Consider the following 22,705-nt stretch of genomic DNA (forward strand, 5'->3'; position numbering starts at 1 on the left):
AGGCGGAGGGGTGATGATGATGATGATGATGGTGATGATGATGATATAGCAGGTGCTGCAGGGTCGTGCCGCATTGCCTGGCCGCCGAGAGCGACGCCGGGGAGGACGGTGATGCTGTCGTCGTCATTGTGCCACAGAAAGAGAGGAGAGGCTTTGACATGGAGGGAAGCGGCTGTCTGTCGGCTCTGAGCTCAGGCCGCCCGGATCAGCAGGTTAGATGCACCGCCTGAAGCCTTGAGGACCCGATTCATGACACACTCTTGGCGGATGGGGGGGGGGAGAAAAAACATTTACGGCAAAGTTCAATTCTCGACGGTGGAAACGAAAGCAAAAAGCTTCTGTGCGTAAAAGTGAGCGGCCCATTTGTTGATAATACATCAAAGGAGCATCATAGCAGCAGCGTCTGTGCCAGTTCAGATTTCAGAGCTGCAGGCCTCCATCTGAAGTCAGCTTCTGATCTGGAAACCAGAAAGAGAATAATCGGATTGACCCCCCCTTGACTCTGTTGTTTCCCTGGAAGCTGCTGTGCTGTGCTCCCCTGTGGAGGGACAGCTGTTGCAAAAGATGACTCACTTACAGGCTGGCCTCTCTCCAGAGACCCTGGAGAAGGCCAAGGTGGAGCTGAAGGAAAACCCGGAGACTTTACACCAGGACATCCAGGAGGTCCGGGACATGATCATCACCCGGCCGGACATCGGCTTCCTCAGGACAGACGACGCGTTTATCCTCAGATTCCTCCGGGCGAGGAAATTCAACCACTTCGAGGCGTTCCGGCTGCTGGCACAGTATTTTGAGTACCGACAGCAGAACCTGGACATGTTCAAGAACCTGAAAGCCACAGATCCGGGAATCAAACAGGCTCTCAAGGATGGTTTCCCCGGCGTGCTCTCCAATCTGGACAGATACGGCAGGAAAATACTGGTCCTGTTCGCAGCCAACTGGGACCAGAGCAGGTAACAGAGGCTGGAAAGTGTGTGTGGAGACACAAAGAGGACAGAGGAGCCTGTCTTCTAAAACCCATTTTCAGAAATTAGAGTCTGCTTCATGGAGCTCACCATCCACCATCACACCATCACACCGTTTATGACACACATGACATAAAATAAATTAATACAAAATGTGGCCTCCAGGATTGGCAGAAAACCAAAGTTATCATTGTTGAACATCATTAACAATGGAGTGACAAGTTTCAGAAGGTTTTTATAGACAGCTTTGTTAGTGTGACCTAAACTTTCCACAAAGCCAAAAGGTCGCTTTGTCTTAAAAAATAGAAATAATAATAGTAACTGTGACTCCAGATGCAGCCACTGGCCAAAAGTTTCAGACAGCTAACAGGTGCTGGGGTGTCCACATACTTTTGGCCATCTATCATACTCAACATTTAACAAGTGAACCACATTCAGAAAGGTGTGAGGTGTTTGTCAGTCTCACTAATCCAGAGTGTTTTCCTCCACCTTTTAAATCAGGCATTTTGTGTTTGTCACATGTTGCATATGTCAAAGTTTCTAGCAGTTTTTTCCTCTTAACAACTGATTAATGTCAATCATGTTTAGCTACCTGAGAATTCAGAAGTATTTAAAAAAAAAAAAAAAAGCTGTAATTTCAGCTCTCAATCAGCTCCAATCCTCTCTTGTTTATTTTGTTTATTGGATCCAACTATAAACTGCTGCACATCATCTTTTCCCAAAGAACCCGGTAATTCCAGCTGGCATTAACACCCCAATAAGGACTAAAAGCTACACTATCAGCCTCTTAGATAAAGTTCAGTGATGGAGATTTGTTGTGATAGAAGTACTAAGTTTCATCCCCCATTTTCATGTTCATGTTGAGTTCAACAGTCTCTGTGACTGTCAGCTTTTTACCAGAAGAGGCTTTTCATATTTATTTTAACTTAACTGTATTTGAGTTAGAACCTTCTTGTCTGACTGGAGAGAAGGATGGACGTCTGCACTGAGTGGGTCAGGTTCAGGATCCAGGCTGGGACCTCCTTTGGTTTTTATGAGGGATGAAGTCCGCTGTGTTTGGGTTCCCAGACTTTATAGCAATGTTGACCTCTTTACGCCTCATTATTTAAATATGAAACACTGGCTTATCCAAACACAGTGTAACTGGGCCTTATTATTCCAGTGAGGGGAAATGGTGTATGTTTGATTTAAAAACAGTTAACAAAAAACAGAATTACACCATCTGGCTCGATCCTGATTGTAGACAATGGAGAAAGATTCATTACAATAGGCTCCATAAAACATATGATTAATGCAAAGAGCATCTGTGAGTTTTAATTCCAAACACTCATAGACTTCTGTGAATCTAGTGATTCATTTCTCTTCCCTGAACATTGAAATCTTTTTGGTTGTTTCCATGTGGTAATAAATTTGAGAAATACTTTCAGAGCTGTAACATTATGGAAGTAGAATTCACTTATGTCTGTTTGGCTGCCAGTTAAGCAAATAAACAAAAAATAAAAATAACTTATCTCTTGAGGGATGTGGAAGGGTTTTTGTTTTTGTTTTTTGTTGTATTTTTAGTGGCGGCAGAATGAAGAGGGAAGAAAGATAATGAGGGCGACAGCAAATGGGGAAAAAAGAGAGGAAAAAAAAAACATGACAGTGAAGTGTCAGGGGCATCAGCTGGATGAAAACCCACGAGGACAGGGTGGTAACACCAGAAGACACATGGTCCCGATTTAAAACACGCAACAACAAGCACACTTTTTCTTTTGGTGGGGGTTTTACAGGATTTTATCAAAAAATGTAGGTCACAGATATCCAATACAAGCGCATAAGCACGTAGTATTGGATGATCTACAGCTTTTTTTTTTTTTTTTTTTTAAAGAATATTAATAAAGAACTTTTTTTTAAAGAGGCATGGAAGAATATGGGAATAACTTTTTTAAAAAGCTGTAAAAAAAACTTTTATGACAGAACACAGTAGGAGATGTCTTAAAGTATTTAGTGTTTTAGTCATTCCCACATTAACATCTTCAACTTTCGGAGTGGACGATGTTTGGGGAACAAAGACCACACAGCACGGATGTTCTAGATAATCTGCTTCTTCAGTTTTATGTGCAGCTTCTCGTTTGTGTTACTTACCACTTCTGGTTTGTTTTATTTTACTCCATTTTCTACTTTTCTCTGTTTGGATATATTTGTATTTTATTGAGGATTCATGGTCTGAATTTGTGTTAGTTTTTTTGCTGTTTCTTTTGTGTATATTTTGGCCATCTACTTATGTGTCATTAACAGAATCAAATCAAAGACCTTGTGATAACTTCAACAATAAATGTGAATAACTGGTACAATCCTATTTATTCTGTAATTTAATTAATGCTCAATTCATAAATCTGCAACGAACAAGAAAAAGCAAAACTTTAACCAATACCAAATATTAGCTGGTTCCAAAATAAAGTGTGCCATAAAATGTGTTATACATATCAGTATATTCAGGCAGCTTTTGGGAGTGTAAGGCTTTCACACTTCTTTCTTCAAACAGGAATGTGCAATTTAACTATCTGTGGGACGCTGCAGCAATAAAGACCAACATCTCTCTTTCCCAGATACACATTTGTGGACATACTGAGGGCTATCTTGCTGTCGCTGGAATCTATGATCGAAGATCCGGAGCTGCAGGTCAACGGCTTCATCCTTATCATCGACTGGAGTAACTTCACCTTCAAGCAGGCGTCCAAACTGACTCCCAGCATGCTGCGGCTGGCCATCGAAGGCCTGCAAGTAAGTAGCTAGTCGACTTTAATTTGTTTAGTTGGTGGCTGGATGGTCAAAATGGTCGATGCCGGAAAATGGTCTTACCGAGTAGTTTTAGCTACCTATATTTACATTTTTATAAAGTACTGCCAAACAGGTACCATATGAAGACTCACTGCTGTTTGGACACATCCAAATATATTGACTTACATCACTGTTGGGGTTAAAAATACTGAAGCAAGCAACTATCCATACTAACAATAAGACTGTGTAGTGTTTTTAGAGAGGCCAGTTACACAACTTAAGTAGTCAACTACAATAATGAATTGTAGATTAATTGTAATAAGGAAACTAAAATGTAACGTGTAATGTGCCAGCCTCTCAAATCTGAGGATCTGGTGCAAACACTCTTAGTTTAATTATGAAATTAAAATTTCCAGGGGATGGTCTGTGAAGTCCAAACAGGGGTTACCTTGGTCTTTGGGCATTTAGCTGACTATATATGGGTCTGAACACTGAATTGAAATTGAAATTGTTGCAAGATCCATCAACTCCATCTTCATTAGTTTGTTTTTAAATAAATTACAAAATCGACTGCCAGAGGGGTTTAATTGACTGATTAATTGATACTAAAAATAAACATTACTTGCAGCTCTTCACTTGAGCAGCTAAAATCTCTGCAGACTGTTCCCTCAACCAAATCCAGTAGACATTTAATGTCAGAGCTGATGGGGGAAAACTGAATCTTGACTTTTACTTGAATCTGAAGTTGTTCTTTTTTTTTGTTTGTTTGTTTCGTTTACTGACAAAACAAACCTCCAGCTCCCTTCACATCCTTCTCTTTGCAGTCAAAACGTTCCATTTAAGAATGAGTCAAGCGCTGTGTGTGGTGCACAGGCAGAGGAGCTGAAAACACTGCTCTCAGACACAGGGATCAGTTCAACAGGCTTTAATCTGGGTTCGGAACACGAGTAGTCAGTCCCCATGGCAGAATCACAAACAAAAAAGGTAAAAAACAAGACTAAATGTAGTGCTGGAAAGTGAGACGAGCTACAACGACCTGGCAAATTACAAAAGCATGAAGTGAGGTATATATAGACAGGCGGAGGTGATTAGACAGGCGCAGGTGAGGCACATTAGGGCAATCCCAGGAGCGGGAAACACCAAGGGAACAGGAAGTATCAAAATAAAACAGGAAGAGACACACAAACACACAGAAGAAAGGACAATAATGAACCGTGTTGAGGCTGTGAGCTCTTTTACAGAGAAATTGAAGGAGATAATTACATCTCCACTCTGATTACACAGCTCTGGGTGGGTTGTTTCGTTTTGTTGTTTGTTCTTCCTTTTTTTTTGGTCAAGCCTCGTTTAGCAGGTTGATGATGCAGTGATCAGTGATTTTTTTTGTAGTTGGCACTTTGGATGTGTTTAGCCTCTTGAGAGTTGCCCCCATTTTCTCTCACCTGATATATAGAAAACTCAATAATGAGAGAAATATGTCACTTCTCACGGGTGTTGCCTCTGTGCCTGTAGGATCTTTCATGGCCTGAGCGTGCAGAAGGCGTGTCAGTGGTCAGGACATCTCCATTGTTGAAATGATTAACAGAGGAAAAAGCTCAGACAAAGTGTAAAGTCATCCTCTGGTAACTGGCCAAAACCCACCAGAAAAAGGCTGTTGTGTGTTTGTGTGTGTATGTGTGAATGGATGAGGGGGACTTTTTATTGCTTTCTCAACATCCTTGTGAATCCTCTGCCAATTTGCGTTGGGCTCCATTAGTCAAAGTGAAATCTAAGGGGAATCATTTCCAGGGGCAAGCGTTGAGTAAGATGCAGTGTGGTCTGTAGAGATTATCTGATGTGGCTGTGACGGATGACAAACTGTCAGATCTGTAATCTTTATCTTTTCACACAGAACTAAATTCACCTTCAATATCTGTGTTATCGATTTGAGTAAATATAGTAAGAGTAATACTTTAATTCAGAGGAAGGTAATCCTGGGGTTAAGTAATTACACCTAAGAAGCTCTTTGTGTCCACGAATATTTAAATTTTTTTTTAACATTATGTCAAATTTAATTTGCACCAAAGTCGTTGCAGGCTAATATTAAGTAAAAGTCTTACAGAGTACAAAACCTTGAAAAAAGTTAGGGTGAGTTTCTTTCACAAATTAAATGACATGAGAAAATCCTATAAAAGGAAAGAGGATGACTTCAAGAGTTTTTACGTTTGAGAATACAATACAACTTTTTGTGATTAACAGAAAGTTTAGGTCCTATTATTACCACATTTTAACAATGTAAATGTATTTTTAAATGCATTAAAATAGTCGCTGATGAACACATGTTGAAGTCAGTTGTCATAAAAATAGGCTGCAATTTCAGTCATCTTCATTATTATGAAGTTACATTAACATTTTATGAATCTCTAATTTTGTCACTTCAAAGTTGAATCCGAGTTTTATGATAAACTCCTTTATTTTGGTTAATAAGTAACTTGGGGCCATGTGTCTTTTTCACACTTTTTTTAAAATGAGATTTTCAGAGTAAAAGTTCTTCTAGCTGTTTGTGTTCAGGCAGAGGTCGCCCACCTCTCTCCTCATGTCACCTCCAGCTCTTTGTGTTCTTCTAAAGGATAAGTGGATATAGCTAATGGATGGAAGGTTTTATCCTTTTGGCCTATTTAAAAAGAAACCCTGTGGAGTTTGTTGTGAACGTCTTTGGGAACTCACATACATTTCCTTCCTCCTGCAATCATCTTTATGAAGCATTTTGAAATTGTGCATCACCTACATGTTTACCAACTGTCCTTCTTCTTCTGTCAGAAGTTCAAAATGAAGAAATAGAAATACAGTGAACACTAAAACACACAGGGGACCTTTAACAACCTTCCATATATTCATTATCTGCTTATCCTGCATATTTAGCACCAACACAAAACTCCTGTACACAATATTTGTGTGTTAGTGGCTTAAATTAAAAGGACTCTTAAGAGGCAGTTGAATAGTTTACATGAAGAGACACAACAGTGAAGTGAGTAAGTGAAGTGGCTGAAACATTTTCATGCTTTTATTTAATTCATCGAAACACTAACTGTATAGCTGTCTGGGAGAAGGCTCTGCTGAGGTTCTACTGAGACACCACTAAGGTTGAAGTAAGCCCCTTTTTCCAACATAAGCAGGATGCTTTGGTGCTTTTTCCCACCTCCTCCGCTCTCTGTAAACATTAGTTTTCTGCCCTGTCAGCACAAAGTTGAGGTGGTACTTTGGCAGGGGGAATAAAATCTGTCTCCTTTCTCAGGCGGAAGGAACTGTAGACCCCAGCCAGTGCATCACTGTGACGACTCCATATATAACACATTTCTTAAGGTTCTCCAAATACAGATTAACGGCTGAATTATTGATGGGAACTATTCGCTGAGCCCTGACTCATTCCCAATTGTGCAACAGCTCTCATGACAGCTGGCCATCATTCTGTGCAGAAAACAAAAGGGAGATGGGTAGTGGTGTGATTGGATTAGATTTAACAGATAAAACGCACAGAGTTACAGAAATCATCAGGCCTGTGGGTTGTTTTCCACGTGATGCAAAGATGGGAAAGTCTTAGATCTTTATTTCCCTTCAAATCTACAAATCCAATAAAAAGTATTTTGTGCTCATCCTATTGCTCCTCTGGGCCAAGACGTTGTCGTACTGCAACTGGGAAAAACACACAATCATTAAAACAAACAAGGGAGCCGTAGTTCATGTTGCGTTAAACCCACAGTGGTAAGAGAATACTCAATAGTTCCTGTACATTAATCCACCACTGAAGCTAGTGCCACCATCAAAATATTACAAATGCTCTTGTTGGAGTAGAGTTGGCCAAAGAAAAACTACAGTCAGCTGCAGTTTCGGGGATAGTTAGCTCTTCCAAGAAAGTTGTATTTACACCCACCCTCTTTTTAACATACACACACAAAAGTATTAAACACATGTGTATCAAATATGGTGGAGGAATGGGGGGGTTTTTTAATCACTTTTAATCAGGGTTTCTTTATAATCAACTACATTTTAAAGATACTTCAGTAAAGATTGAAATTTTAGACGTGCTGGAAAAACGATGACAGATTCAAATCAAAATAAATATTTGGTTGAAAATCTGCATGTAAAGGCCTAAAATGTAGTTGTGAAAATTACTGCCTTAGTCCCAGCTGTCTGTATAATTGTCGCCTCTTAATAAACGACCATATAAATAAATTACAAACATATTCTGTATTTATGCTTCACCCTGTGCACAATTAGCGCACACACATCTGAATGTTGCCAAACAGCCACAGTGACTCACTTCAGTCTCTGTTTCAGAGTCTGAAAACCAGTACGTGTTTAAAAAAGCAGCTGAGTCACATCCATCTGCAGGGCAGTCTCACACTGTTGCCTCTGCACAGTGGTTCAGACGTAGTTTGATGGCTGATTTACACTGAACACATCACTCAGTTATGTCTATGTGATGTTAGTGTGACGACCGTTTAGTTTAACTTTCACACTTGTTTCCCATCAGCTGAAGAGGAGACAGATATTATTACCCACAACAGGGGAAAAGCAAACTTTGTCCCAAAATATTATTATTATTAATATTATCATAATATTTATTCATCTTCTGGGATGAATGAATCTTATTGACACATTTCGTGGTCATCAGCTGGAACTACGGCTGATCTGTCCACATTTAGGAATTGTCTTCTGGGTGTAATTGATATCCAATTTTTGCTTGTGCGTCCAGTGGTCAGAAATCTGCAGTGAGGGAGAAGTTGCCCTTAAGATGACCCTCTTTGCAGCGTTTTTGTTATTGTGCTGCCTGACAGAGCGGGCCGTCTGTTGTTTGTGTGCTCATTCTTCTCGGGTACAGTACGTACAGCACAGTATTTTTTCCTCAGCTGTGTGAAAGCTGCCTTTCCTTCCGCCTATATCTCCTTTCCCTCCTTTCATTTAAAACTCTGGGGAAACACAGTAGGTGAGACAACGTGCAGGACGAGATTCAAACCCATCCAGTCATAATCACTCCTAATCCTACAGAGGGATTAAAATTTCAAACCGTCTTTTGGTCCACTCATTTATTTATTTTTTTAATAAGTTTGAAAAATGTTTTTGAAGTGGATGTAGAGTAATGTAGAAAGAAACGCTCTGCATGCAGCAGCCATTTTTAATATTGCTGCTATTGCATTAAATAAATCTGAAAAATCTTCTGAGGGAAAAAAACCTTTTTTATTGATCAAGGCAGAGAAGAAAAATAACTCCTAATAAGAACAATAACTGTGTACTCAAAACTGGTTCAAGGTCTTACGGGTGCATTAAATGCATTTACGATTCATTTGTTTTCTGAATTGGAGTGTTTCAGTACTTGTAGTTCATGTTTAAGGTGTTTTCATTAAAGCCGTTAGAGCGTGCTGGACCCGGGCAGCTTCCTGTGCCACGTCGATATGTTGTGCTAATGTGATCCGTCACAGCCTCTGACTTCAGATCAACTGCCTGCCTCTCACAGTAATGAATGAGCCGCCCTGATCCCTGAATGTGACGCAGCAACGCTGCAGCTTCACGTGTGCTCTTCATTGTGTTATCAATAATGTGAATTAGAGTCACCGTCTTATATCTGTCTCTTTTAGCAGGATTTGGCTCAGTTTTTGGCGGCGTGTCGACCTTGACCCAGCAATCAGATGATTAGATTCTGGCAGTGATCTGGATCCAGGATTTGGTCCATTAGGCAGTTTTTGCTTTGGCCAAACCTCTTAAATGTTGCTTTCACGTGACTGTGGGAAGGTCCAGCCTGTGGGATTTCTCACAGGACGGAGTCGGCTATCACTGTAATGCAACACAAAGCTGACGACATCACTGTTAATGTGAATTAACACATTACAGTTCACTCTTTGTTTACTATTTGAGGCTTGAGTTTTTTGACTGTGTAATTACATCCAGGAAACATTGAAGAAGAGCTGATATCCAAAGGAGGGCCGGGATGGAGAGTGTGCTGTAAATCAAACCCGGATTTTAGGCGGATGGGAGACACTTAAACTGATAAATGGGGCCATTATTTCTGATATCTGAATGGATCCAAGTGGACTTTCTGTCAGCTCTGAACCTTAACTGATATGCTGCTGCCCCTGATGGGGTTTCTCTTTGATTGGGTGTAATGGAGAAGCATTTTTGATCAGGTCTGCCAGCTCCTTTTAAATCAGGCTTCTGGTTTGTCTGTTTTTCTTGTTTAATCTCTTTTGCGGTTTGTTTGTTTGCAGGAGATAAGAGTAGGTTGTCCAACAATCACACGGTGTCATTGAGCAAGGCGCTGATTCCCAAATCCCAAACTGATAATAGAAATAGAATAGAAATCTATTCTAATTGTATCTCATTAATCTTATTTCATCCCTTAAATGTTTTCGAATACACAAACAATAGATTTAATATTTTTCAATCACCAAAGAAATCTGGTTCAACACGACTCTGCTGCGTGCTGGCAGTTCTTGGACAGATGGGATCAGTTCATCCTCAGCCTTCTGGATATATGGTGGGCTGTGCGTTGTTGGTGAAACAATGTGAAATATTTATCGCCGTTATTGGCTGGAATTCCAGCTGAATCCTGATGATTTTAATGAGCTTGTGACTTACCATTAGGTTATACAATTGTCTGATTACAAGTGTGCACTGTGATTCTTATCAGTCTCAACAATTTCACGCTTAAATGAGCTCTTCTCCTGAAATGCTAACCTTTAAAAAGATGACGCTACAGCTGGTTCAGTGTGGACTGAGAGAGCAGCCATTTGATACAGAATGATGAAGTTCAAGCTGGTGATACTCTCCTCCTCCTCCTCCTCCTCCTCCTCCTCCACCATCCCCTCCGGCCAACCCTCCCGACTCACTTTTGTTTTCTTTACCCTCCCCCTTCTTTCTTTAACAACATCATCACCCCCCCCTCGCCCCCCTTGTCTGTTTCCCCCCTCATTCTAAATTCAGTCACTCCATCATTGTTCAGCGGAGGTAACAGGACAGCGATTCTGATCACGCTGAGAATAAATACACAAAATTAATTTCCAGTGTTGTTAGTTACTGTAAAACTGTAATGTGATGTAATCGCCCAGAAACTCTATGAAATTTTTGTCCTCTCTACTTTTGCTCCTTAAAGAAGCCACATCTTATTCACCAGAAACCGTTCGTATGAGACGACGTGCTTCGTCTTCCTCCCCCCTCCCTCCCTGACTCCCTCTTTCTACATCCCACCCTTGTGACGTTGCCACGGCAACATGTCGGACTGCCGCGCTATCTTGCACTGCCCTCTCCTCCAGATGGGCTCCCTTTTGTTGTGTGCCTGTGTGTCCGTGTGGGTGTGTGTGTTTGTACACACACTCAGAGAAAAACACTTCTTCATCTCCGTCTTTCTTCTGCTTCGAAGATGTTCTAAAGCAGCCGCCACAAAATTCTGCAAATATATTATTGTGTATGGATATGTATGATCTATTATTGATGGACAACACGAGAAATCCAGTTTGTATACACAAAACAGTGGCACCAGGTAAAGAAACGGTTCCTCTGATTCCTGAGGGTTTAATGTCTGACTGTTTTCAGTCATGATGGTAATCTAAATATCACAGTCACGTGAGTCAGCCCATCACAATCACTGCTAACCCCAACAACAAATTATTTTGGCCTTTCTTTGGATGACACACAAAAATGTCTTAAAATTGTTCGAGATCAGAGAGCTGGGATCAGGCGTCTGGGTCTCATACATAATTTGTCCCTTTCCGTACTCATCTAGTCTCCCATGGTGGAAATATCTCAAACTGTACCCTGGCTCTGTCTGGACATCATGTCGTAAGGGACATTTTAATGGCTTCATGAAGCAAAGTCATGTATCCATGTCTGACAAAGGCTTTAATTTTGTATGGGCATCAATGTGATCATGAATCACTGTTTCTAATAATTAGGTTTAATGATTTCCAACAATCTGAGCTGCACTTTTTGCTCAGTTTTCAGCATCAGATATTAGCTGTTAGCACAGTGGCATTTAGGTCTTTTTCACTTTTGTGTCATTCATACATTGTAAGCTCTTTGTTAATAATAAGTGTAAATTTTAACACTGAAGCAAGTCAATTCATAAATTATTTGTTTATTTGAGTGATACATAATTAATCTACTGCAAATTTTTCGACAATTGATTGAGCTTCATTGTAAAGCCAAAGTGTCACGGTTTGTTCCAGCCTGATATGCTGCTTTTCTTCGTTTTCACGTTTTACATTGTTGTCCTTAGTTAGCTTGATGATTGATTCATCATTTGAAATGATTAATTGTTTAGAAAAATGTTTACGAGTTGACGCATAATGAAAAAAGTAATTTGTTGCAGTAAAGCCAGTTGATAAATTATACAGGGAGCATTTTTGTTCACCTATAGATTTGTCCACATTGATTTCTGGCATTAATCTTTGAATTAGTTCACGACTTGGTTGTTTTGAAGCCGCAGCACTTGTGTCTCTTTAGGAGTCTGAATGTCTGCAGATTTTGAGACCACATTAACATAAACAGTAGTACGATTCCAGTCAGTGAACTCCCACCGGCTTTACTCTGCATTAATATCATTACGTAATGAGACAGAGCCCTCCAGGACCAGCAGGACTCCTGAGAAAACTGTGATAACAACGGCTGCAGAAAATACCCCAAACAGACTCTGAGGGCAATAGATACGGATAGCTCTGTATTTTATTATCTCTGAAAACATTACTTCTCTTATGAAAGGAAGCAGATAGACATTTTTGTAACTTTTTATTATTATTATTATTAAAATCAAAACCATCATAGTCTTACATTCTGTCTGATAAAAGGTATGATTTGCCTTTTTCTTTCATCTCAGGCTGTAAAATTTAGAGAGCAGAGACATTATAAATAAAATAAATAAAATAAAAAATGGGAAATCTGTTGACAGGCAGTTGGAAGTCCACTGTCATCAACAGGACTGGTAGTTCAATTAATGTTGAATGTTCATTTTGTGACCTGACTGTGTCTGCTCAGGAAATATGTCGTCCCTTGGCTTGATTTGTTCGTGTAAACAGTCTCCTCTCTGCCTTTTAGGGTCACAGTTGAGATCTGCTTATTTCAAAGTTGTTTCCTTGTTTATCAGAAAATGATCATTTCTGCAAACATCGTTTACACCAAGGCCACAAACTTCACATAATGTTATTATCACCCATATTTTTTAGCAGCAGCTTCCCCAGTTTTTATCGCAGGCCCTGTAGAGCAGATTCAGGCTGCATTCATCCATTTTATATCCACCAATCTTAGTTTATTAGCACCACAGTACGCAAAGTCTGTTGAGATTTACTTTCCTTACAGGAGTAAAATCTAATGTTAAAGAGGTTTTATTGTGTGGTATGTGCAGAGAAGGAAATGTTTAAACTGTATCACTGATTTCTTACAACTTAAGGTATAACTCTGATACAACAGAAAACAGCAGCTTTGCGTTACATCCCAATATCGAGGGAGATGTTCAAGATTATGTGTGCGTGTTTTCTGTGCTCAGTAGCTTCAGGAATCATGACGCAGCAGTGAAACAGTGATGCTCGGCCAAATTGGTCCTGCATCGCTGCAAATATCTCCCCCCTCCATGGTTCCTTCCCCCTGAGTGTCTGGCAGCCGGACAAGATCTGCTGAGATTCGGCCCACAATCTGGACGCTCAGGTCAGCTGCACCAAACAAACACAGTGTGAATGCGAAGAGGGACAGTCACCTGTAGCGTCAAGAAATGCATTTTTAAAAGCACCCTTCTTCAAATGTGTTGGCTACTTTCTGATTTAGCCTTTTAATACGACATGAACGTTCGCTAACTTGACAGTTTGGTGAGTTACTCCTCAGGCTGAGTAGAGCAGACCACATGCAGCTGAAATAAAAAAATACATTTAAATTTGCAGCGATCTCTCAGCTTGGGACAGAAATGACATTCTCTCAGAGCACCTAAGCAGAGCTGACAGTGTTTGAATAACCTGCAGAGACTGCACCTAAATTGGTGTGACCTTCCTTCCCGGTATGAATCTATAGCAGGAAGGAAACTGTAGAGTTACTTTGATTGCTGAGATATTGACTGTTTTACCGTCTCCACATGTGGGAAATCGTGAAGAAGATTGCAGTTAAGAATGACTAACGAGATAACGCTGTGTGCTGACACACCTCCTCGTCTTCTACTCCACCAACAGTAACTGGATTTGTTCTAAATCTGTTCAACTTCTCAAACTGACTGAGCCTGCAGTGAAGAAGGTGTCGGGCCAAACATTTTTGCCTTTCCAGCATTTTAAAAGAACACTGCAGCTACTGTTAACCCCAAAAGATAGTTGTTCTGTTATACGATATGCTTCACCTGCAGTAAAAAAAAGTGAAAAACTAATACTACCTACACCATTCAATGGTAATACTAATACTAATGACACTATACTTAAAATCGTTGCTCCCTCCTCCTCTGCAATGATATTAATCTCAACCTTTACCTGTTTAACCCCACAGACAAATGATTTTTTTCCAATTTGCATTTTCTTGTTGAAATTCAGTAAAAATCTGATTATCGTACAACTTCAGGTGAGATCACTACGACAGCTGTTATTCATTTCGTTCACGTCATAGCTTTTTGGCCAATGGTGAGGCAACATTTGTTCCAAGTGCTAAAAATTTACCTCATTTGATTTCAGAAGGGCAACAGCTTTAGTCCAATAAACATGTCATGGGGGAAAAGTGGAGTGAGAACGACGATCAAACTCAGTCTGGCCTCAGTTTTATGTCCTTCCTAAATAACAATCTTTCTTTTTTTCCAGTTTTTTTCCAAGTCAATGGCAGTAAATTCATTTATTAACTGAGACATGTTTGAAATGAAAAAGATTTTAACTGCATCACACCCCAGAAAGGAACCAAACAGATAAATGGTTTGAGCGTGAGTACAGGGGAAAAGGGAAGGAGGTCTGATGAGTTAAAAGCTTTGGTAGTGAAGACGCAGATGAAAACGTATTGACTGGTCATGAAATAAAAGGAAGGAGGACAAGTAAACAGAGAGAATAAAAGGTTTCAGAGAAGTCGAGTGGACCTGATGCTGCACGTGTCCTTTTGGGGAAAAAAAGAAGAAAGAACTGGTTTAGTTTTTGGTTTGTTTAGTAGAAAAATGGAGTTTCGTTTCCTGTCACACACACAGAGATTCACTGATGATTTCCTCCAACCTGGTTCAGTGTTATAGCTCCACTCAGACACATCTTCACAAAGACCTGGTTTTTTTGTAAAGAACAAGTCAGCAGCAAAACAATGTTGTCACTCCAGGCTACACTTTCTGTCCTGAAAGGAAAAAAAGCACTCAAACGGATGTCGTCTTCTTCCTCCTCTCCACTGGAGGATGTGTTTGCTCATGCTTGCGTGGATGGGAGGCGACAGGAAAGAGAGGAGCTCATCAACCTGATGTGCTGCTCGAAGAGTGGAAAAGCATGAGGGACGGAGAGGATGTGTGAGCAGCTCAGTGCTGACATACTCACACTATCCCACTGCTGCCTTTTATTTATTTATTCTGCAGCATTGCACACGCTTGAATTAAAAAAAAAAAAAAAAAAAAAAAGATGTTCAGGACGAATTTTCTCTTAATGAGCTTAACTACAAATTCCCTGTCTGCAGCACAAAGCTCTAGTTCTCAGTGGCCTCACCCTGCTGGATTTAGCCTGAACGCTCCAGACCAGGATGATGAGTAGGGATGTGGATCTGGATCACATCTTCGGCTTCCAACCTGCCTCTTTCTGCTGCTGCCGTTCAATAAACTAAATAATCAATGAGCAGTCGGTGACTCACGGCTTCCTGCCCCCTGTGACGCCTCGACACTTCACACATCACACACCGGCTTCACTCCATCCTCTTCCTCACTCCTGCTTTATCTGATTTGGCTGTCCAACGGGTTGGTCCTGTACATTACATTTCTGCAGCTCAGTTGCTTTACTTCCAGCTGTTACGGCTCAAAAATGGGAGCTCCGTCAGTCGGTCTGTATTTCTCCACATATTTGATATTTGAGTAACAAAATCCCAAAATGTTGCATCAGCTAATATTCATTCTCATTCATCGCCTTTTCATTTTTATTTATAAAGCTAAAGAATAAGTAAAGTGAATAACACATTTCACACCTTTGCTTTAAATTCTCATTACTCACATGGTGGACATACAGTATTTGTATTTGCTGGCTGATTAGTATCAATATTGCCTCCCAAAAAGTTCAAACTCTTTAGAGTGAGACTGATTAAAATAAACCAATGTTGGATTTCTTGTCAGCGCCCCGTTAAAACATCGCGGTCTTCACTCTTTTGCTCCCAGAAGTCATAACTCCAGCAGCAGCTCTACAGCTTTGTGCCCTTAATTGAAACTTTAATTCTTTTACAGCATTTGCCGAAACGACTAAAGCTGTTTGGGGGAACGATTCATTTTTATTGCACAGCTTGTGTCTGAGAGGGCTTCAGCAATCTGCAGTTACACGTTATTTATATCCACACTGCTCGCACAAGTACACTTTCTCCGTCAGTTTCTGATTCGTTTTTCTGCATGTTCAAGAATCTGCTGTCCTGCTGGGCCAAAATCCAGCTTTGATTTTGATCCTATCAGAGCTCTCCACCGCCGAGCGTGGAGCTCTCAGCTGCTCAGAAACAGTTATGTGACGATGAAGCTGTAATTAATATTTCAAGAGGACTCTTTAGTTCCTGTATCAATAGTTTAATGATTTTTAACAATGCTGAATTAAGAGCAAAAACTTTTATTGTTTGTATCCAGAGAAAAGGAAAAAGTGGAAATGGAAGGTTTGCAGCTAATGTTGTCTTTCAGGCTGAAGATAATCTAATACGTAAATGTGAGTGAACCTGCTGCCTCTTCCTGTCGGCCTGTTTCTGAGAGGAACGTCTCCACAGCTGCAAACCTGACAGTTACATAAACCTTTACAGGAAAAGTCCTCCCCGTCCTGCCGCAGCTCCCTGATGGCTTTGTCTGAACGCTGAAGGCACCAGCTGGGGTTGTTTTTGTTTTTGTTTTTTTGCCAAAAGGATTTAACGCAGTGAGGCAGGAAGTTTCCTCCGGTGTGCTTACAGTAAACTTAAATCAAGCCTCACAAGTCCACAGAGTTGGCTAAATATTCCTGTCCAATATTATCCTGCAGAGTTCAGCGGAGATTAGTAGTCGTAAAAAGGACATAAAGGAAAAAGAAAAAATACAATAACTTGTGTATGAAGGTTCACACGCTGATACGTCATAACTGTTTCGCAATGTGGCTACAAGCTGAACTAAAAATGAAACAAATCTCTCCATTATTTTTTTACATTGTTCTGGATAAACGATTGTTTTCTGCGCAAAGCTACACAATGAAAGTCGAACATACTTTGGAAACATCTTTAGGCAAAAATTAAGGCATTTAAAATAAGAAGATTAGTTCTGAGTCATGATGGTGATAATACACAGAGAAGAGAAAAAGACCATCACTAACCAGATTGGCAGCTTCCACGCTGTGGCTTCAGGTCAGATTTAGAGGGAAATCTGCAGTGAGGGTCGGGTGGCGTTTCTCCACAGCTTTGGAGGGAAAACGCTGGATGTTTCAACTAAAACGCCATCCTCATGATTGTGATTTTACCAAATGAACTCAGTTCGTCGTCCGACTTTTCTTTGTCTGCTGTCACCTTCAATTCCCATCAACCTTTGCAGTAACTGAGCACACGCTCGGCTGCGACCTGGAGCCAGAATCCAAAAATAAATCCCTGCGGTCGCTCATTTGTTCAGAAACGACATTTTCACCCCAGAAGCCAAAACGTCAAAAGAAACTCTGTGATTTTCTGGAGCTGGCATCTTGCATTTAGTGTCTGAGCTGTTTACTGAACTACTGGCTCAACTCGAGCCAGTTGTGAGGTTTTCATGACAGCTGATCTGTCAAATCCTCATCACATCCTGTTGGTTTTAACCCGTCACCACAGTCTGTCTTCGTGTCCTGTTTCTGACGTTGACAGTTTGACGTCTTCGTCGTGTTTCTGACTGATCTTCCTGTGGTCAGTGTCCCAGCTGACTCTGGGCAGAAACAACAAAGAGACGCCGACAAACACTATGAGACAGGTCTGACAAATGAAGCTGCGTCTGTACCGCTGTAACTGTGCTCCAGTAAGTCAAAGGACACCAGCATCATTAATGTAATCAAAAAAATCTAACATTATTTTCATAAAACTGCGTCCAATCCCAAATAACGAAGGCCCTTTTTGAATTTCACCCAAACAGCACCTGAAAACAGTCGTATGATCCGTCAAATACCATGAAAAGAAATCAGGCAAATCCAAAACAATTGAGTTAAGATGACTCATGGGAGTCTAGGAATGAGCACATATTTGTCATTTCACATCTAATAGCTCCACTTTCATGGAACAGCGTTTAGAGAAACTCTTTGATGCACAGTTAGATTTTGTTGTTTCCACTGTGTGTTTTCAATTTATTCACATGTGAAGTTGTAAAATATGATTCTGAGGATCAGAAAGCCGTTAATTTATTTTATCATTGTGATGGACATTTTAACTGTCATACCAATTAATCAAACAATCAGCAGTTTCAACCCAGATTGACTTGTTGTGTATCGTAGCCTCTTTAATGTGTTTGTCAGTTTTTGCGTTACTCTTTCTTTGGAAGGATGCAGCAGCCTGTAGATACATTATACAAGTCAAAATCAGTGAGAATTAAAATTGTAATGCATATTTATGTTGGCAAAAATAGAAGATAACGGCCACAGATTGAATGAGGAACATTGTCATCAAGATGTAATCCCTTCGAGTTGAAAACAGTGAATCTAAAAAGCATCCAACTGTAAATTTGTCTTTCTATTGGCTGTTGGTGTTGCTTATCGTGATGTTATTTAAATTTGAATAAACTAACTGCGTCATTTTAAGGGATGGTTTAATGAGCGTCGTGCTCTCCTGACCACCTTTGTCCCCTCTTGGATAATCTTCTCTCAAACCACCTCGACCTTTATTTGAACGCTCCCTTCTCACACACCCCGTGCTCATTCCTCAGACACCAGCAGGCCCCCTGCAGCCCACAGTCCATTTTCAGTGTTTCATGTATAATAGAGCAGGTCATTTCATCAAAGTGAAAATGTCTGTCGGGAGCAGAGCTTCAGTCGGAGTCCGCAGGGATCTGAGAGCTCCGGAGGTAGAGGAGGGAACAGCAGTTTATTCTAATATTCAGCATTTCTATTTGATAGATCAAAAGAATCATAATAATCTGGTGTAGTCAGCGCGAGCTGCAGGAAAGATCAGGAAGGATGCAGGAGGAAAATGTAAAAAATGGTTTGTGATCTACTGAAACCATCATTTTGGGACTACCCAAACTTCGGACAGCTTCGTGGCCAGCAGCGACTTTTGCCTTGATGAGTCTTATCAGTCAAAGACTAATTTCCAAACGTGGGCCGGCCCCAGAGATGCTCGCTGCCTCCCCCCACTTTCATCAGCCAGCCCAGATATGTCAGAATATAACCATGTTGTTGGGTCGCAGCCAAATTGTGACTCACATACACACAAAACAACACACACACACACACACACAACAGGGCTGTAATTATCATAATTGTGTCCCTGTGACTCTCCACACTAACCTGTATGAGCACAGACTCATTTCCCACAGGCATTGTGCTCTGCGGCGGCTCCAAAATAGACCAGACCATTTCCTATTGACCATGAGATTAGAGCCCCTTTACAAAACAAATCTAATGAAAAGAGACAGCAAACTCACAGAGGTAATTTTTCATTTGCTGGAAAATCCTCTTAATGGAGACTAGATGTTGCTTATTTGTGAAGAAAAACAGTTCAGTCAACTCACTCTTTGTTGGACACACTGATTGCATTTGTTATTAAATTTGTGCATCCACTTTCATAACTAAATAATCTGAAACGATTTTTTTAAATCAACTTCTTTCTGATTCCAGTCTTGGAAAAAATAATAAAAGCAGCAACATCATATTTACTTATTTATGCAATCATTTCCAGGGTTGATTCCTTTTCCTCAACATTATTTTCCTTATCCTTGTTATATATTATATGTGTTGTCTTCATTTGTTACACAAACTGCAGTTTTTTTAAGATTAAAGTCTGTGAACTTCCTCTGTGAAATAAAATAAAATAGTCCAACAAATACCAATGTTTTAGTCGACAGATATGCTCACTTGGCATAACGATACAAGGAAATTAGTCAAATTTCTCTGCCATGTCGGTGTGAAAACCTGCTCACCTGTTCATGTGTGTGATGTCGTGCTGATGTTTCCTCTGTATTATGTAAATGCTGCTTCCTTTATTTTGCTGATGATGCGCTCGTTTTTATCATCGCACACAAAAAGATCCAGCTGATAAAGCCTCTTTCCAACAGGACAGCTTTCCTGCCAGATTTGGAGGGATCCACTTTGTGAACCAGCCGTGGTACATCCACGCGCTCTACACCGTCATTCGGCCCTTCCTCAAGGACAAGACCAGGAAGAGGGTAAGGCCAAAAAAGCTCTTAGTCACTAGAACTGGAAGAGGCTGCTCATTGTGACGAACCTCTTTAATTAGCATATGACTCAACATGGTGGCACATTTTGGAACTCGAGAGCAATTGGTGGAGACCAAAGCAGCGCTAAAATAAGTATATATTGAGCTTACATTTGTCATTACGACACTTAAAGATCATGTTGCTCTGTAAATTCTAAAATTCTTAAATTATATAAAAATGCAAATGTTTGCTAAGTTCATTGTATCAACTAAAAAGGTCAGCGTAGTTTACAGATTCCTTTTTCTTCACACAAGTTGTAAAAAAGCTGTGGTTGCAGGTTTAATATGATAAAAGATTTATGTCATCTTACCAGGTTTTGCAATAAAAGTAAAAAAAAAAAAAGTAGAAGAAAGACACTGGAAACTGAAAAAGGATCTAAAGAAGTCTGTTTCCTTCGGCAGATCTTCATGCACGGCAACAACTTGAACAGCCTGCATCAGCTGATCCACCCTGAGATCTTACCGTCGGAGCTCGGCGGGATGATGCCGCCGTACGATATGGGCACGTGGGCGCGGACGCTGCTCGACCACGCCTACGATGAGGAGACCGACTACTGTCCAGAGTCCTACACTCTGTCAGTACAAGACCTGGAGAGAGACCTGGAGAAAAACCTCTCACCCAAAACCATGAAGAGGTAAACTCCCCCATCGCAGTTTTTACATTTCTCAGGGCGTTTCAGCAGAGCTGTGTGCAGGAGGGAAGAAGAAGGACCCAGCAGCTGTCTACAACAAGAACACACTGATATCAGACTCAATCTGTTGGAAATGACAGAACATCAATGTGAAAAGGAAGGACACTCAGGACTCCCACAGTCCACAGAATATCAATATAACGTCAAACTAAGCTAGTTTGATTAGAGAAGACAAACCGGACTGTCACGGAGCTGATGTCCTGATTTTATCTCCCATGTTGGTGTTCTTGTCTTCATCTCCCACCTCCCACTCTTATCCACATCGCCAACTGTTTTTAACAAGGATTAACATGCTGTAACTGATTTCAGCCGATATATATTCTTTTACTGTCAAAGAACGTTAATTATTTAAGTTTTACTCAGTGATAAAAAAAGAATCAGTGGAGATATAAACAGGAAAACAAAATGATTAAACATGGAATTTAAATAAATAATAGACGGTAGATTACCGTACCTGATATATATCTGTTTAACTGCCCCCCCCCAGGCTGTGTGATTCACCCCGACAGTAACTCATCTGACTGACTCACACAGAGACATTTAGACTGCGGAGGCCGAGCAACAGCGTCAGTGCAGCACTGCCAATTATCAATAAATCACAAGTTATCTGAAACACTGAGAACAACAGTAATCATTCGGTGTCTTAGCAGGTTAATGTACTGGCTTTATTTTTACGACACATTTCAAGATTTTAAATGTAAAATTCACAACTAAATGATTTGCAATTTGAAATTCGCCATTTAAAAATAACAAAAGTATAGAAAAAAGATTTAAGAACAGGATTATCATCCTTAGAGGCTGAAATTGGCAGTGTGGATGTTCTTAGCTTTAGCTTGAAATACGGCCTCACCGTGTTTTCCTCGAACCCTCAGGAAAGTCAGGACGGCTCCAAAAGGTCCCACAAAGTTTGTGTCACCAAAATCCAATAAAAGAAAAATGATGATGGGATAAATCTACAGAGACCAGGAAAGGACAAAAGCACGATGAAATGGAAAAATTAAACGCAAAACAAAACATATTTCAAGATATAATCAACAACTTAACAGGCATTTTTTATATTTAACTCATTATTAATTCATCTTTTATATGCAGTCTGATATATCATGGATATCAGCACATCAAGGTGCTGCTGTCGCTCCACGCAGTGAAGATCCTGATCAGAAAGAGCCCACGAGGATCAGAAATGATCAGAACTGGGCTCCAGGAGTCGTGGAGGAGAAATTCATGACAAAGTTCATTTTGTCTGACGCTGACCGACCTGTGCCGTGTTTCCCTGCAGGTCTCAGTCGGTGGTGGAGCCCGGCGTCCTCAAACGACCCGACAAAGTCAAGAGTGAAGAAGACAACATGCAGCCGCTGCTCTCGCTGGACTAACCAACACATTTAAAGCCCCAGAAACACAAAATCATACCCAGATACCAGAACCACACACAGAAACACTCTAATCGACATCATACACCTGAAAAACTGCCGCTGCTGCCGTTGGATTCTTGTTTCTCCTGAACTCGGTGATTGATACGAGGCAGAGACGAGAGGGACGATTCCTCAGACCGAAGGACGTCTGAAGAGCCACTGATGGTGTTCTATATATTTATTTGTTTTAGTTTTTTGTCAAGTGCCAACCCCCCCCCCTCCAAAAAAAAAAAGGAAAAGAGAAACTTTAAATTAATGTCTTTGAACAATCCAGCCCCTCAGCGCAGAGCAGGGACGGTGTCCCACAGTTGTAAAGAATATAAGTGGAAATTGGAAATCACAC

General features: G+C 40.6%; 1 protein-coding gene across 1 annotated transcript; it reads left to right on the plus strand.

Annotated features, from left to right (window-relative positions):
- The first annotated feature begins 564 nt into the window (after positions 1–564).
- On the plus strand, positions 565–22,323 carry clvs2 (clavesin 2). The gene is made up of 5 exons (XM_029496938.1): positions 565–953; positions 3,557–3,731; positions 20,098–20,208; positions 20,661–20,893; positions 22,230–22,323. Exons 1-5 carry the CDS (start codon positions 565–567, stop codon positions 22,321–22,323), a joined length of 1,002 nt encoding a protein of 333 aa, XP_029352798.1.
- Positions 22,324–22,705: the final 382 nt, after the last annotated feature.

The sequence above is a fragment of the Echeneis naucrates genome, chromosome 24, assembly GCF_900963305.1.
Source record: "Echeneis naucrates chromosome 24, fEcheNa1.1, whole genome shotgun sequence".
Classification (NCBI taxonomy): Eukaryota; Metazoa; Chordata; class Actinopteri; order Carangiformes; family Echeneidae; genus Echeneis; species Echeneis naucrates.

Excerpts from the sequence above, each read along its gene's own strand:
- clvs2 (XM_029496938.1), top strand. The coding sequence starts at position 565 with ATGACTCACTTACAGGCTGGCCTCTCTCCAGAGACCCTGGAGAAGGCC. Across the intron at positions 3,732-20,097 it reads TGGCCATCGAAGGCCTGCAA|GACAGCTTTCCTGCCAGATT; the intron begins GTAAGTAGCTAG and ends TCTTTCCAACAG. Across the intron at positions 20,894-22,229 it reads TCACCCAAAACCATGAAGAG|GTCTCAGTCGGTGGTGGAGC; the intron begins GTAAACTCCCCC and ends GTTTCCCTGCAG.